Source organism: Nyctibius grandis, chromosome 3 (assembly GCF_013368605.1).
Source record: "Nyctibius grandis isolate bNycGra1 chromosome 3, bNycGra1.pri, whole genome shotgun sequence".
Lineage (NCBI taxonomy): Eukaryota > Metazoa > Chordata > Aves > Nyctibiiformes > Nyctibiidae > Nyctibius > Nyctibius grandis.
This window is the reverse complement of record NC_090660.1, coordinates 15,115,565-15,131,703: the sequence shown is the minus strand read 5'-3', so window position 1 is coordinate 15,131,703 and position 16,139 is coordinate 15,115,565. Positions and strand designations below refer to the sequence as shown.

Below are 16,139 nucleotides of genomic sequence, written 5' to 3'. Positions count from 1 at the left end.
GGAAACTAAAGTAGTATGATAACTTCATATTTGCAAAGATGGTTGTGGATGTATAAAGGCCTGTCCTGTTCTGGATAACTTTGTGTGAATCCAGACAGTTTTATGTGATAGAATCACTTTTTAGTGAGGAAGTAGAATTGATGATGTTAGATGTGACGGGTGGTTTTTTTCAGCTGCATATGTCATCTATGAAAAATAAATATACCTCTGAATCAAAAGGCCAGCTTGGAAATATCTCAGCCATAGAAAGTGTAAATTTCTGCTCCAAACTCTTATGCCTTCATTCATTGTGAAAACAATGTTTGGAGCTGATAAAGACTAGTGCTAAAGAAGAGGCATTTTGCTTTCAAACTCATGAAGGCAAACAAACCTGTATTCTTTAGTTTTCCATCCCATTTCTTTGTGTAGTGGTACTTTATGAGGGACCAGAGCATTCTTTATTCCACCCTCTCCCAGCTTTGACCTCCTTTCTCAATCCACGTTCAGAGTCAGCAGAAGGATGATAATCATCGCCGCTTGGGGAGGCCAGCAGAGGAGGTAAATTGAGCTTATACTGTTGTTGTTCTTCATGAATGGAGATACTTTCCAGTGCTGTCCTCTCCAGAGGAGTACTAACTTTTCAAGTTCTGAACTGCCACTTGTGTTTAGGGCTTTGCCGTCAGTCCATTCAGTTGGCCATCGATAGCTTTCTAAAGACATTTTCAAGGCAGGGATAGCTACACAGCTTTTGCTTATTTAAAAGGAAGTTGTTGGAGCCTTCTGTTGTGAATTCTTACAGCTGCTGACTTGCCACATACTTCCAAGGGTCATTTTAAAGCATTATTGTGTTCATGGCAAGTAGTTGTTAAGCCATGTAAGACCCAAATAAATATTTTAAACAAACAGGTCTGCTGAAAGCATGTGCGTAGTGCTGAGGGAATTCTATTCTTTTATATTTTTTCTAGTAAAGGATATTTATTAGGGTGAGCAGATGGGCACTACTCATTTTTGGCATTCATTGATAAGCCTGCTACCTCTCCAGGTGGCTCAACAAAAATGATAACACTGTGGCACTGCTCCCATTTTATTTTTATTCCTCTCAGACTAGTTCGTCACCTGTCTCTGTTCTCCTCATTTAGAACCATCTGCTGGGTTTTTTTTGCTTCTGTTTTTCAGTTGTTCCCTATTCTAAAGTCACCAAGGGATCGCCAAGAGGGGCTGATGCAAAGCCTTTGCATGTTTGCTGAGTATTGGGCTCAAGGATATCTTTTTTGTCATCTTCTCTGTAGGCAGCCTGGGAGTTTTATTTTCCTCAGCCTGTCCTTAGGAAGTAATCCATGCAACACTAAATTATGCTGGCCCTTAGTGGACTGTTCTACCACTTTTCATTATTAATATAGCAATTGTCTTTTTTTTTATGTTGACATACTAAAAGAATGAAGAGCAAGTGAGAATCCATCCTCTGTTGCCTTTGTTCTCATCACAAGAAAGCAGAAAAACAGAAATCTGTCACACAGAAGTGATTAAAACACAAGCTTTATCTATATAAAAATACATTTTAAAAAGCTTAATCAACAATTTATTCTCTGAAGAGGTGAGGTAGGGAACATGCTTCTAAAATGGAGAACCTTTTATTGTGAGTGTGTGAGACTGTCTAGGCTATGTTGGAGCTAACTGTGTACGACTAACCCACACCCATCATGAGCATGCATCTCTGAAGTAGGCCAGTAGCTTCTTTTTGCCGCTTGCTCACTGTTCATGTTGAAATCTCCTCACTTGGGTATTTTCATTATGATAAACGTGCTCCATTTTCTTAGTAAGTCTTTTGAATATATGCAGGTTTCCTGTGTATTATATTAAAATGTATCACCTGGTTGGATTTAAGAATGGGATCAACAAAAGGCATGTATTTGATACCAGATCAAACAACTTCTCTGGTTGAAGGGCCAGGCCACTATTTCATGGCTCTGTTTCCTTGTGTTTTCCTACTCTTCCTTCCTTCCTCCTTGCAGACTCATCCTCCTTCCCTTGCCTTGGAGGGCAAAGCTGCTTCTGTGTGTATGCAAGTGGGGAGATGAGAGCGGGAAGTCCCCTGGAGAGACCTTGGAGGGTAATGCAGTACATCCAGACCATGACTTCTCTGTTGTCTTTTGTTGAACATGTATTTGGCATGGAGCCATGCTCTTCCACCCGCCTTTCTGTTGAGACCAACCTTAATCCTTGGCAGATCCTTTGAAATCAATGGACCTTCTTGTGCAGTGAGGAGCCCTTGTCTGGCGTGTGTAAAACTGCTCTAGTGGGAACCACAGAGATGAACTCATAAGCAGTACTCCTAAACAGCTTCCCACAGAGCTCACCTTCCCTGTCACTTTGGAGAGCCAGTACTAAGCTATTGGACCTTGTTCCCAGATTTCCATTTGTGATTGCAAATTTTATTCTCTAATACATTACTAAAACTGATGTAGGCAACACTAGAAGAAAAGGCAATATAAATGAACATACAGCTTAACTTTAAATGTTTAATTACGTATTATGTGTGGCTACAGGTATAGGAAAAACTGAGAAATTTGATCATATTGAACTCAGTTACTTGTTTGTTACTTGCTAATTAAGTTTATTGTCATGTTGCTCTTAAGGTTTGGGAGCATAGATATACCTGGTCTTACTGTCTAGTGGCAGTACCATAAAGAATATGTAGTTTGAGTTTCACTTCCAGTTCCCCTTCCCTGAATATGTTTACTTGAAAACAATAGAAATGTTTTTTTCTTGCAGACATCTGGGATGTCTTTTCCTCCTTTCCCCTCCAGACACTGTACTGTCAGCACATCCTTTTGCAGCTCTTGCTCCCAGCTGCTTCTTTTGGGACACCGTATATTACCAGATCTCTCGCATTTCTTTGCTTGCCCCTGCCCCTTTTTCCCCCTACCCTGTACTGTATTTTGTTATATGTAGCTGTTAGAGTTTCTCTTGCCACCAGCCATCTATTTAAAGAAATGTCTGAGCACCACATTATCCTCATTATGGTTGCTGCATTATTTTATCGTTACCTATCCTTATGTCTATTCTTGCTCTGCTGTTTTAATAAATGGCCATTGTCAGTGATACAGAAAGCACAGAGATAAATGCCAAATGAGGAGGTAAAGAGTGAAGTTCTACAGATGAGGTTTTTTATTTTGTTGGTGTGAGGTTTTATAGCTAGCTTTATTTTTCTGAGTGGTAGTGTAATATCTGTTCTGGGATTTATACTAATAATAGGCTGTTGTAATCAGTTCAGTCAGCAATGGTTTGAGACCACTGAGAGCTGATGTAAACCACAGTGATAAAGGTACTGGGTAATCAAGAGTGAACTTTATAGATATTTACATCTATTTACATTTTTACAGAGTTCTTACTGTGTTCTTGCAACTTTTCTGCAGGCCAGTTTGCCGCTGGTGAATGACATGTTTAACCCATGGCTTTGAACTCATAGTAACTGTTTTTTTCTCTACACAATTATTCTGTTTGATGACTTTGCATTTTTGTAATATTGAGTTTTAAACTACAGTAGGCAGACTGAAGTGATGATAGAAGTAGTTTTTCATTTCTGATGGAGAACCATGTCAGCATACTTGAATTTAGTTTGACCTCAATGACTTATTTTCCCCTCCAAATGTCAGTACAAAAAATAATCTTGATGGTTTTCAGGAGAGACTTCTATACAAAGGGGAGTCAGCCTAGTTATCTGGCTTTTAACATTGATAATCTGGGCCAGTGATATGTATTCCATCTGTGTCAGTCAGAACTGCTTGAGGGAGAACCTATGTATGTTTTCATCACTGGAGTCCAAATTGTTTTTATTTCAGTAGTTTAAGTCCCCCATCTCAAGTCCAAGGTATGCTGCTGATATGGAAAGGTTTGGAGTCACTGTCTGTGGCTTTCCACTAACCTCTGAAATGAGGCAGCACTCGAGTCACAGAATGGATTGGTAAAGAACAGTTAGATTTTAATGCAAAAAACCCTAAATGAGTGTGACAGCTGAGGACCATGCGTGTTTCTCATCCCGCTGCATTTCTCGCAATTCATTTTTTATTCCAACTTGAACCTGTAGAGAAACTTGCCTAGCGAATATAAAATAGGCCATCTTTTGGAAGAAGATTGAAGGTGTAGAGCCCAAAGCAATGGTCAATAACAGGTGCATCCTTTCCATTTTAAATTGCAGCACAAATGGCTCAGATTCTAATGCAAGGCATATATAACGAATTATTTCCTTGAATCAAGGCTGACGTATGTAGCTAATAACAATGAGGCATTCCTACATTAATTTATTTAATAATGTAGAAGTAAGAGTTTTAAGGGAAGAATAAAACATATGGTCAAGGTATAAGTATTCAACAAAATGCTTCGTGAGTGAGCATTTTTAATAGGTTTTGTGATGAAACTTGCCCATTTGCCTCATTTGAGGCAAATGAGCCCTTCAAATTGAGGCAAATTTGAAAGAGAGTGTCTGTCAGATCTAAATTTCCCTCGCTGCTGTTGCACGTATTTATGTTTAACGTGTTCGCCTTTACTGCTGATCTTCTACTTGGTGCTTTTTTTAAGCAGCTGGGCTCAATTCTACTGTCAGTTAAACCAGTACAGCTAGATGAAGCATCTGACCCATAGGTCAGTGTTCTGTCTTTTGCTCTCATAAAGGACTGAGATACTGATATTATCATCTACAGAAGAATTACAGTGTGGAGAGGGGGTGACATGATAATGCGGGAGATCTTTGAATAAAACTCATCTCTTTTTCAGAAGGAGAGGTGAAAATAATAAAAAAAAAAATAAATGGACAACTACTAAATATTTTAGAACTTCACCCTGCTCAGAAATTCACCTTAAGGAAGGTCATCTAGAGAGGAAGTAGGTAGAGGGAAATGCACATGAACCTTCAGTTCTATAGCTCCTTAAAATATGTTTTTCTCCTCCTTGTTCTTGTTTTTCATATAAAATAGCAAAGTTCAACTGTTACTGATGTGAAAGTAGGAGGGAGCATTATATTATCTAGATTGATAGTGGGAGGGTCAGAAGGATTTCATCTATTCTTTCCACTAACTTCTGGCAAGGCATAGCTTTCAGAGATGTTCAGTCTCAGTGCAATTACTTCAATTAATGGAAATTATATCACATGTTCCCAGGTAATTTCAAAGAAAGAGAGAGAGAGGTTGGATAATGGTTTCTTAGTCAACTAGAGAAAAGCATAAGCGAGTAACAGCTTGTAATCAAATACATATATATAATCTCTGTGTGTGTATGCACACGTATGTCAATGGCACTGACATGAATGATTATCCGCTGCAGCAAATTTGTTACCAGCTCCCGGATCGGATCTGTCCCAAATCAAGGCCTGTGGATAGACTGGGGAACAATTCTACCTCAACCCTGTTCCCTACTCCAACTTTACCCAAAATAGTGTTTTTCCTTTCCAGAGTGTCACTGTTTAAGGCTGGGCTGGCTGTTAAGTGAATGACAGACACTCTCTATGAACCCTTTCCCTCCCCAGAGGGGAAAGGGAAAAGGGAGAGAGACTTACGGGTTGGAAAGTTAAAACAGTTTTAATAAACAATAAAAATGAAAAAGTATGATAATAATAATAATGGAAATAATTAAATATATACAAAACCAAGACTGAGCTCCCCCGATGACGATCATGTCACCACTGGTGCTGCAGGGCAGGCACCGGGAAATCCTGGACTGGACTCTGTTGGCAGATGGGAGCTGGATTCAGGAACACATGGATTGCGATCAAAGGCAGGAGAATGGGCAGAGTCCTCTTCAGATGCTGGCCGTAGAAGAGGAGAGCGTGACCCATATGATCCCTCAGCTTTAAACTGACTATGATATGTATGGGATGGAATACTTCCATACTTCGGGTCACCTGTCCTGTCTGCTCCTCCCTCCAAGTGTGACCCTTTTGTGGCCTTTCACTTGTGGACATAAGAGATTTAGCAGTGACCTTGGTTTCTATAGGAATAATATAAGCAAGAGCCTTTCTTCATACCATTCATACTATTCCCTTAGTAATAACTATAAACTTCAAGCGTTATCAATACTAGAAGTGGACACTGCCTGAAAAACATGTAGTCAACTTCAGAAAGTGCAGTTACTTAGAAGAAACTTAACTGAGAAGAAAAATTACTGAAAGGAGAATTAGTTCTGTCATAGTCCAAACGAGGAAACAGATATATCCCTTTCCACAGTATGGGTGGCTTGGGCTTTTCTCACCTTCTTTCATCATAGATGTTGAAAGGGATCAGAGTGCTCCCATATACACAAACCAAGATTACAAACCATACATGCTTCATTTGCAAGAAATGTAGGATTTAATTGTGCTTCCTATTGTCAGAGTTGGCTCTTTAATTCATGTGTGGTAAAGCTAATTAAATTATACACTAATACTTTCAAACCATGATTTATTTTTCTATGTATTTGAGACAATGTCTTTATGTTGGTGCTTGCAACTGCCAGCCACCCTTGTTGTTCTGGGCTTGGAAAATTACAAAATCACATTTCTAAGCTTCTTCCATAAGGAAAGTATGCTTATAAAATGAAAGCTTGGTTTCTGGTCTCTTCCTTCCATTCCAGAAGCTGGAGACATTAAATAGAATGCCAAGTGATACGAGGTGCTCTATAAAAATGTGATAATGAAAGGACAGGCATGGATGGAGACCTCTGCTTTATTTTTTGACTTTGTTTGCTGAATGCGAGGAAGGGCTTTCATACCTGTGCATCACTAAAATAGTCTCAAAACCCAGGAAGAGACAAACTTACTTTTACATGTCTTGTAACCGTTTGTTTTTTTTAGGGGTGACAAGAAAAAATACCTTCAATGAAGAAAATGTGAATTTTTTTTTCCCCTCCAAATATCACAAATAAGTACTCTTCCCTCCCCAAGCGTAAACAAAAAAATCATCAACAAAAATTGTTCAGAAATTCAGCTGATTTTCTTTTTTTTTTCTTTTTTTAGATCTCTACAATTATTCCATTTTATGCCAGTGTGTTATCACTGTTTGTTCCTTCTAAAACTCTACAGACTCATTGAAGTAATCAGTACGAGTTTAGGGGACATGTACATAGCTACTTAAACCTGTGAATTATGATGGAAGACACTTCTATTAAAGTTTATCGTATGTAGATAAAGGCTTGTAAGATTTTCAATTAACTTGAAGGATTAAACCATTACAGCAATTGTTCCTGCCTTGTGAGAGGTGAAGAAATGGTAACCTGCTCATTAGATATGGATAGTATTTAAGCAGGAAAATCATTCTGTTTTCTTAATACTGCAGGAGTGAAATTACTAGTTACTGGTGGGTTTTTCATAGACTCCTAAGTAAAGGGAAGAACAATAATCAACAAGAACCTGCATGAAGGCTACTGCAATAAATAGAGGTAAGTATTATGACACTGGAAAATAGATATATCAAAATACTTATTCTGGTTGATTGTGCATGTGGTGTGCATTACAGGTTAATCTGAGGCCAAAAATCCAGAAGCATTAAATCTTTGGGTACTATGGAATGACAGGGCAATAATAAACTTGTGGGTTTGTTCAGATATTTAATTTTCTTCTTTTTTTTTTCTTCTTAAAGTTAGTTCAGTGTATTGTGTGTGAGAGAGAAGCTTCTCCAGGGACTGATTCAGAGCAGGTACCTCAAGTGAAAAAAATCTTCTGTTTAGTTGGTAGAGGGAAAACTTTGGTTCTTCGAACACTGGGCATTCTGCTCTGATCTGCTGAAGCAGTTAGAGGTGTTTAGTTTAAAGCATTATGAAGCCATTGAAAAGTATAAATGTTTTGCTGGGTTGCTGTCAGATCACACAGTGACTTACAGGTGGGGAACTAAGACTAGAGGAAGATTATAAGAGTGGGAAAGAACCTTTATTGTAAATAAATAATGAAAGGCTGTGGCCAGAGAAGGCAAGATGCTTACAAAGAGTAGAAGGAGGTTGTGAAGGAGGAGAGTGTGCTCGCGTACGCCTGTGGCAGTGTATGAGCTTGTTGCGTTGAGAGGGAAGAAAATAGAATACAGAGCATACCTCAGTTGCATTAAAAGGTCAAGAAGAAATAATGACACAAGAGAAAGATGTAAAACTAATACAGTTTTTGGAATATTGGCAAAATGCTTTAGGGGAAAAGAATACGAAAAATAAACAGTTAAATAGGGCATTGAAAATGTGTAATAAATATATAGGGGAGATGGAGTGGGTTAAAAAGAAGGTAAAACAAAGTGGTTTATACGCTGCAGGAATTCTGACAGGAGAAAGTGAAGAATTTATCTCCTTTTCAAATGGTGTTGTCTTCATCCCTTCCTATTCGCACCTCACTGCGCTGTCTGCTGACACCCTCTAGATGGTGTTGGGGGATATGGGCATGTTGAGTTTCTCCAGACTCCATGAGTTAGGATAGATGTGTAGTGGTTGTGGGTTTGTGGTTTTTTTGGGTTTTTTTTAATATCTAAAGTTATTTTTGACAAAGCGTTGGCATAATTGTAGGTGGTGTTTGAGCCAGTGTGGATTTAAACACTTAGATGAGGAAATCAAATACAGTCATGAAGAAAATGGTCTGTTATCCTTTATTTAAAACATTGCATGGATACTGTAGCCTATTTTTTCATAAGGAGTTATGAGCATACAGCAGAGTATTTCTAGGGAACCCATCTCTGGTGAGGATTATGTAAGTTTTGAATTGGCTTTTCTTTGGGTTTCGTGCCTGCATTTCTCAACAGCAGGATACTGTTTCAGAGCTCCGCAGTTTCCTTTTCTTAGCACAGCTAAGAGCCACTACGTCTGCTGTCTGGTAAAGTGGAATGAACACAGTCCTTAAAGAAATTACAACATTCTCTTGCGTGATCTGCAAGTAGTTGCAGCTGCTCCGTTGTTCGGCAAAACTGAACAACCTATCACCCCCCACATATCTCCTAGCAGAAATGGAGTGCTGTTGCAAGAGCATTTTTGTCTTGTCATGTGTAAGAATGGAAGTCAGTGTGTTACTTGTTTGTTTGGGTTTTTTTTCCTTTTCTCTTTTTCGAAGAAAACAAAAATCTTAATTATTTTTAAAAATACTGAAAGGACAGAAGCTGAGTAGTCATCCTTCGTCTTGAAAATCCCAAAATATTTTAAAACATTCTGCAAGGCATGAAACATATGGCATTATCTCTTTAATAATTTTTGTTTAGTGGGGACATGCTGCTTTGCTTTCTGTGGAGTATATTAAATATGCTATTGTTGCACAGGCTTAATTTTAACGATGCATTAGAGGAAATGGTGGCAACCAAAAGAGATTGAAATGTTATGTTTGCCTCATTGTTCCAATATTTTCATAGGACAGTGCAGTGATGCTGCAATCCCTTTGTCATCTTTGTGGCCCTTCCCTGGCCCTCCCACTGGGAAGCCCAGAGCTGGTCACAGCGTTCCAGGTGTGGCCTTACCAGTGCTGAGCAGAGGGGAAGGATCACCTCCCTTGACCTGCTGGCAATGGTCTTCCTATTGCAGCCCAGGATGCTGTTGGCCTTCTTTATTGCAAGGGCACCTGACTGGCTCATGGTCAACTTGTTACCCATCTGGACCATCATGTCCTTTTCTGCAAAACTGCTTTCCTGCCGGTCAGGCCCCAGCATATACTAGTGCATGGGGTTTTTCCTTCTCAGGAGCAGGATTTTGCTCTTCTCTTTGTTGAACTTGATGCGGTTCCTGTCAGCCCATTTTTCCAGTCTGTTGTGGTCCCTCTGAATGGAAGCACATTCATCTGGTGTATCAACCACTCTTTCCAGTTTTGTATCACCTGTGAATTTGCTGAGGATCATAGAATCATAGAATGTTAGGGGTTGGAAGGGACCTCCGGAGATTGAGTCCAACCCCCCTGCCAGAGCAGGACCAGTCTAGGGCAGGTTACACAGGATGCATCCAGATGGGTCTTGAAAGTCTCCAGAGAAGGAGACTCCTCAACCTTTCTGGGGAGCCTGTTCCAGTGCTCTGTAACCCTTACAGTAAAGAAGTTCTTCCTCATGTTGAGGTTGAACTTCCTGTGCTCTAGCTTGCATCCATTGCCCCTTGTCCTATTGCAGGGCACAAGTGAAAAGAGGTTGCCCGTTTCCTCTTGACACCCAGCCCTCATATATTTATACACATTAATCAGATCCCCTCTCAGTCTTCTCTTCTCCAGACTAAAAAGCCCCAGGTCTCTCAACCTTTCCTCATAAGGGGGGTGTTCCAGTCCCTTAATCGTCCTTCTAGCCCTCCGTTGGACTCTCTCCAGTAGATCTCTGTCCCTCTTGAACTGGGGAGCCCAGAACTGAATGCAATACTCCAGGTGAGGTCTCACCAGGGTGGAGCAGAGGGGGAGGAGCACCTTCCTTGATCTGCTGGACATACTCTTCTTAATGCACCCCAGGATACCATTGGCCTTCTTGGCCACAAGTGCACATTGCTGTCCCATGGATAACTTGTCCACCAGGATTCCAAGGTCCTTCTCCACGGAGCTGCTCTCTAGCAGATCGCCTCCTAACCTGTACTGGTGCATTTTATTACTCCTTCCCAGGCGCAGGACTCTGCACTTATTCTTGTTGAACCTCATTAGGATGCTCTCTATCCCATTGTCTAGGTCATGAATGGAGATGTTAAATAGTATTGGACACCATATTGACTCCTTGGGCACCCTGCTGGTCACCAGCTTCCAGCTGGACTTTTTGCAGCTGATAAGAATCTTCCGAGCCTGACAGTCCAGCCAGTTTTCAGTCCAACTCACTCTCCACTTACCTAGTCTGTACTTTATCAGTTTGTTTATGAAGGTGTTATGGGAGACGGTATGAAAAGCCTTACTAAGTCAAGATGAACACATCCACTGCTGTCATCTGCCAAGCCAGTAATCTCTTTGTAGAAGACTAACAGGTGGATCAGATATGATTTCCCCTTCATAAATCCATGCTGATGGCTTCTAATCACCTTCATGTGTTTTGGAAGTTATTTCCAGGATTAGTTGCTCCACCACCTTCCCAGGGATTGAGGTGAGGCTGACTGGCCTGTAGTTCCCCAGATCCTGCTTCTCGACCTTTTTGAAGATAGGACTAACATGTTTTCTTCTATCTCTGTTTTCAGCTAAATTTATCTAGAGAAGACCTTTAGATTGCAGCTGCCTTTTCTTGATGTAACTTGCTTGTTATTTTTGTAAAAACACTTTCAGTTTCGACACTGCAAATAAACTAATACTGTTCACTGAATTTAACTTTATTATATATTGATCAAATCTTCACCTTACAGTTGGAAGCAAGTTAAATTTGTACTGAATATAAATAAGGTCGTATGATAAAAGTAGTGTAATGTATCTTGTTAATTTTTTCTCCTCCCTTCCACTTCATTATCTAGAACCTGCCCAGGTTAATTGAGAGTGGGAACTCTATTCCAGACTACCATCTTTAGAGAACAATCAGTTTTACTGAGAGCATAACGAGGAGGTTGTTAGGGAAGGCACTCATAAAGGCCTTCCTTTGATGCACATGAGAAATCATTTATGTGAGCTGGCAGCTCCCTACTACCCATCAGTATGAAAGTTAGCAGCGTTCATTCTGGTCATGGAAGGGGAAGCTTGCAGATAGGTGGGAGCAAACCAGGACATCAGTCAAGCTGAATTTATTTAAATCATAATTAAAAATGGTTTCTTTAAAGGAGTAGGGAAGCTTTTGTGCATTTTACATTGTTTTCCTTGAAAATGCTTGGTTCTCACTGGCTGGCAAACAGTGAAATGAGTTGTTTGGTAAATACTGTTAGTCCTTTATGCTAAAGTAAGTGCTGACTTTGCACTTCTAAGCAATTATACGACCTAACACAAATATAGTTAGTTTCTTAATATTTACACATTCTTATTTTATAAAATAATGATTGGTACATTTCCTGCTTACCAGCTAATGATTAATTTTGATTTGGGACATGGGCAGTTGCATTTGGATGGAAATTTGAATTCAGTTAAAAATACAGAAACCTAACATTGTACACTTTTCTCCCAAAACATATTCTGTGTTTAAAGCTATTGCAGTAGACTAAACAAAGACAGTATCTTTATTGAATGAAGCAGATTGTTTCTGGGTATCATGGTCTTCTAGTTTTTATAATTAATGGATATCATCTTGAGAAGGAAAGGTGCAGATGGTTTTGGTCTGACAAGCCTGTTATGATTTTCTTCTGGAAAAGTTATGCATGGAATATAGAAATATAGGATTTTTGAAGTGGCAAAAAGGTGTTTAAAAAAACATGGAAGATAATATAGAGTTTTTCTGATCTATGGTTTATTACAATAGTTAAGTATTCCCAGGTCTTAGCAGGTGCTTGTTCTGACTATGTGGAAAGTTAGTGTCCTCCAGCTTTGTTCTTCATACGACTTTGCTTTGTTGATGGATTTAAGAATTGAGTGCAAAACATTTTTTTAGATCTTACTCATTTTGATAGAAGAAAAAATATGAAGAACCTTTCCATTAAATATCTGTTTCTTGGTTTTGCTCCTTTCTATTTGATTGTGGGTTGTATGAGATGAGGATTGTGTATGTATGTGCAGAGCTTAGAATAGTTCGAGCTTTGATCCAGGCTTCCTCCCTTCCAATAATAATAATAATTTGCTCTAAATGAAGGAAGGAACATAAATTTCTTAATGTGCCTCAGACAAATATTTATTTAAATTCCACCTTGTCTGCTGTTCTCAGGTAGGAAGACACCTTTATATTATTTGGGTCCATGATGCCTAGGCCAGCAGGTTTCTCCTTTCAGGTTTGAGGGGCTCATCCCCCAGCCTGCCTGGACACATGACAGGAAAAAGGCTGCAGGATCATCTCTTCCCTTTTCATCAGGAGAAAATGCAGGCTACCTCAGACTTCACGCCATCTGAAATTCAGACCAGTGCAGTAGATCTGTTTCCTGGGACGCATTGCTTGTGGTCAAACCCTGAGATGATCTGACTGTCAGAAGGAATTGGTAATGACTGAAGCAAATGGTTGCTATGACTGTTGCAACATGATCGCCTTCAGTGCTGTTTTACTGCCTTATTCTGATGATGAATTAGGCTTAGGATGCATAGGAGTGAATAAAGTATAAATGTATGACTCTATAAATCTACCTCAGAATGTGCAGTGTCTGAAAGGTTAATATAATATGTAATAGTTAATGTAAGTGCTGACAGCTCACGTACTAAAGTGGCTTTTAAGAGATAGCTTCAAATTTATTTATGTTGCTAACAAAAAAAACCCCTGATTTCTGTATTTTGGTGAATTTAACAAGCAAGTAAAATTAAGGTATTTGAAGAGGCAAAATTTGCAGTATTTGGGTTGTGCTACAGGAGCCCTGTAACCTTTAAGTCAGTTTAATAGCAGTATATGATAGCATTTACTAAAACAGCATATGAATTACATCCTCATGTTTAAGGAGTCTGGTTTATCAAGGACACCTTAAGTTATAGGGTTTCTCAGCCCTTTTCTTTTTCAGTGGCGGTGGTGGCCACAGCATCTTCCAGCTCTAAGCAAAGCTGTTACGTATGTGCTGGTAGAAGTTTTGTGTTACCTTGGCAGTGTTTACCTACTGCTTTGAAGTAGCTTGCCATGGTTTGAAAATATATTTCTCTAATGTGTACTCAGAACATTTCACCTTCAGTGTTTAAAAAAAAATATTTTGCACCAGTGTTACTTAGTGCTTTTACTCAGAATTGAATGAAACGGATGGAGAGTTGTTAGTTGCTAGAAAGGGGAAGATAATTCTGCAGTTACTAAGCTTTCCACTTCTGTCTGAAGTTACCTCCTTTATCCAAACTCGTGAATTTTGGAATTGGGGATTTTTGTCAATAGTGGTTTTTTTTGTCAGCAAAAAATAACTTTATCATTCCCAAAACTGGAAAAATCATCATCCTTTCGAGATTGCTTCTGAATGACTCTATGTGCATGTGTGTGTAGGGACATGCCAGTTGGCATTCATGCCTGCATGCATTTGAATGATGGAGATCCTGAGGCGAACGAGGAATTGCTTTGGGAAATGATTCTTAGAAATTTCTGGACACATGGCTCACAACATTATGACCTGGGTTCATTTTGCTTCCTCTACAAGCAGAAAGCCTTTGGCTTTGTTGAGTACTTTCATTAAGCCGTTAACAGATATGCTTTAAAACAGGTGTGTCTTGTACTGACGTGTTCAATACTGATGATACTGGTGTGGCCAAATCTGACATGCAGGAAAAACGGAGCTGATCAAATGAACAGATGTCATTCAGATGGTAAGACTTTTAAACTATGCTCTGGCAGTTTTCAACAAGTGCTTGAAAAAGGAAATGAACATTTTTATTGAACAAGTAGTTATTCAGCTGTTAATGTAGATTGATGTTATTCTGCAATACTACTGCTGCTTCATCATCTGTCAGTAGATCTTTTGGCGGCCAGATCTTTTCCGTCTCAGCAGTGCTGCTAAAGTCAATGTGGCTGCTCTGCGCAGTTCATTTACACAAATAAAGGAGGGGATGTAAGAGGAGAAGGCGGTGCATGTGACTGTTTTGTCAAATGAAGCCTGGTCACTTTACCTTCTTTCCCTCCAAATTCTTGTCCTTATTATTGTACTGAAATGTACTTTTAAGAATTGGCGAAAGAAGGATTTTCATCAAACTTTGAACTATTGAATTGTTTGCAATTTTTACAGGAATTCACTACACAGAAGTCCAAAAAAAATCTGTGCATCACTTAAGGGAAGAAATTGCTGCAAGATGGTTTCTTCTTTCAAAAGATAAAACCCCTGTGTATCATTAGATTTATTCCACAAAGTGGCAAGTTTCATCTGGGAGTATCCATTACTCCATAGAGTCCACCTTTAAAAGGGGAAATACTTTAGGAGGTCTGCTAAAAGTCTTTTTCACTTTAGATTACTGTAGTCATGGATTGGTATTCGCAGATGAAAATAGCTCTTCCCATTTTCCGCAAACCCGATTTTAGGTACTTCATGCATGGACAATTATTTTGTAAGTTGGTATCATCCTAATGTGCAGAGCAAATGAAGGGTTTCAGATATACTTAAAATTGTGAGAAAATCTATTTTAGGTTAAAATTAGTGGATAATTCCCCCCCACACCCTTTTCTATTGACATGAAACCCTTGCTTTGCAGACAAGTCATATGGTTTAAGCTGTTGCGCAACATGGCATTTGAACATGTGAATGACTTTTAATTTCCACTGGGTTATGCACATGCTTACAGCTCCAGAAAAGGATTCAGTGAAGTGTGGTGGTTCAGACAGCACTTGGCTGGCTTCAAGTTTGTGCTTGTGCTCAGATTCCAGTGGAATCAAGCATGAATCTAGTCCAAAGTCCAGTAATTAAAATACAGTTGAAAGACTGTGAGATGACAAGACTTTGGGGCAAGTCTTAAGTTCTTCGGGGTTTCAGTAAGTTTGCAAATTGTACTGCTAAGGCCTCATTTTTCTCAAGTACATAATTAGGTCCGTTTTTACCCTGTGTTGATACCCTCTGCAAACCCAGATAAGGGCATGTGCACTGAGATGCCGAGCAAGTTTGTGGTTTTAATGGAAAGAGTGAAAAATCAAGCAGAGTCTAAGCTGATGTCAAGACAGACTTGTCAGGGGAGGAAGAAAATGGTTGATTATCAAATGGAAATTCAGGGAGATTTGAGAACCCGTATGACCTGTGAAGAAATGTATCTGGGGCAGTGTAGTGTTAAGTTTTAATGCAAATATCCCCAAGTGTCTGTGTGCTTTTATTAATTGTTTACTCGATGGAAGTAAGACATTTAAGATTTTAGTCAGCAGAATAGTGATGGCTTATGTCGTAAGGTATAAAAGTTTTACCATCTCTTCTGTACAGTAGATTGTATTCGGACAACTGTTGTTGCTTGCAAGTCACAAGTGGTAATTTTAAGATCATGTCTGTAAAATTTTTATGCTATACACTCACCATTGTGTTTGATATACAGTACACCAAAAACGTTATATAGAAAAGAAGTTTATTTACTAACCGTTTAGAGGGTTTTACATTTTTATTGTAGGTAGTTTTCATTTTCCTCATCTGTAAATCTACTCTTTAGTTATTTCATTGCTGTATATAGTCAAGAAAGGAAGATATTTTACTACACATATAAGAAGCCTGTAAGAATTACTTGTAGTAAAATTCAGTATCTA

At 39.1% G+C, this 16,139-nt stretch overlaps 1 protein-coding gene across 6 annotated transcripts in view; it reads left to right on the top strand.

Moving 5' to 3' along the window:
- Positions 1–16,139, top strand: part of FARS2 (phenylalanyl-tRNA synthetase 2, mitochondrial) — a 255,388-nt gene that overhangs the window by 23,358 nt on the left and 215,891 nt on the right. For 5 of the 6 annotated variants that reach the window (XM_068396120.1, XM_068396121.1, XM_068396123.1 and 2 more), the window contains exon 4: positions 14,134–14,236. The exons of the other annotated variant lie outside the window; for it this stretch is intronic. In XM_068396120.1, coding sequence (XP_068252221.1) covers positions 14,234–14,236 — 3 coding nt within the window. In that variant the 5' untranslated portion in view covers positions 14,134–14,233. The remainder of the gene's footprint in view (positions 1–14,133; positions 14,237–16,139) is intronic. 6 annotated transcript variants of the gene reach the window in all.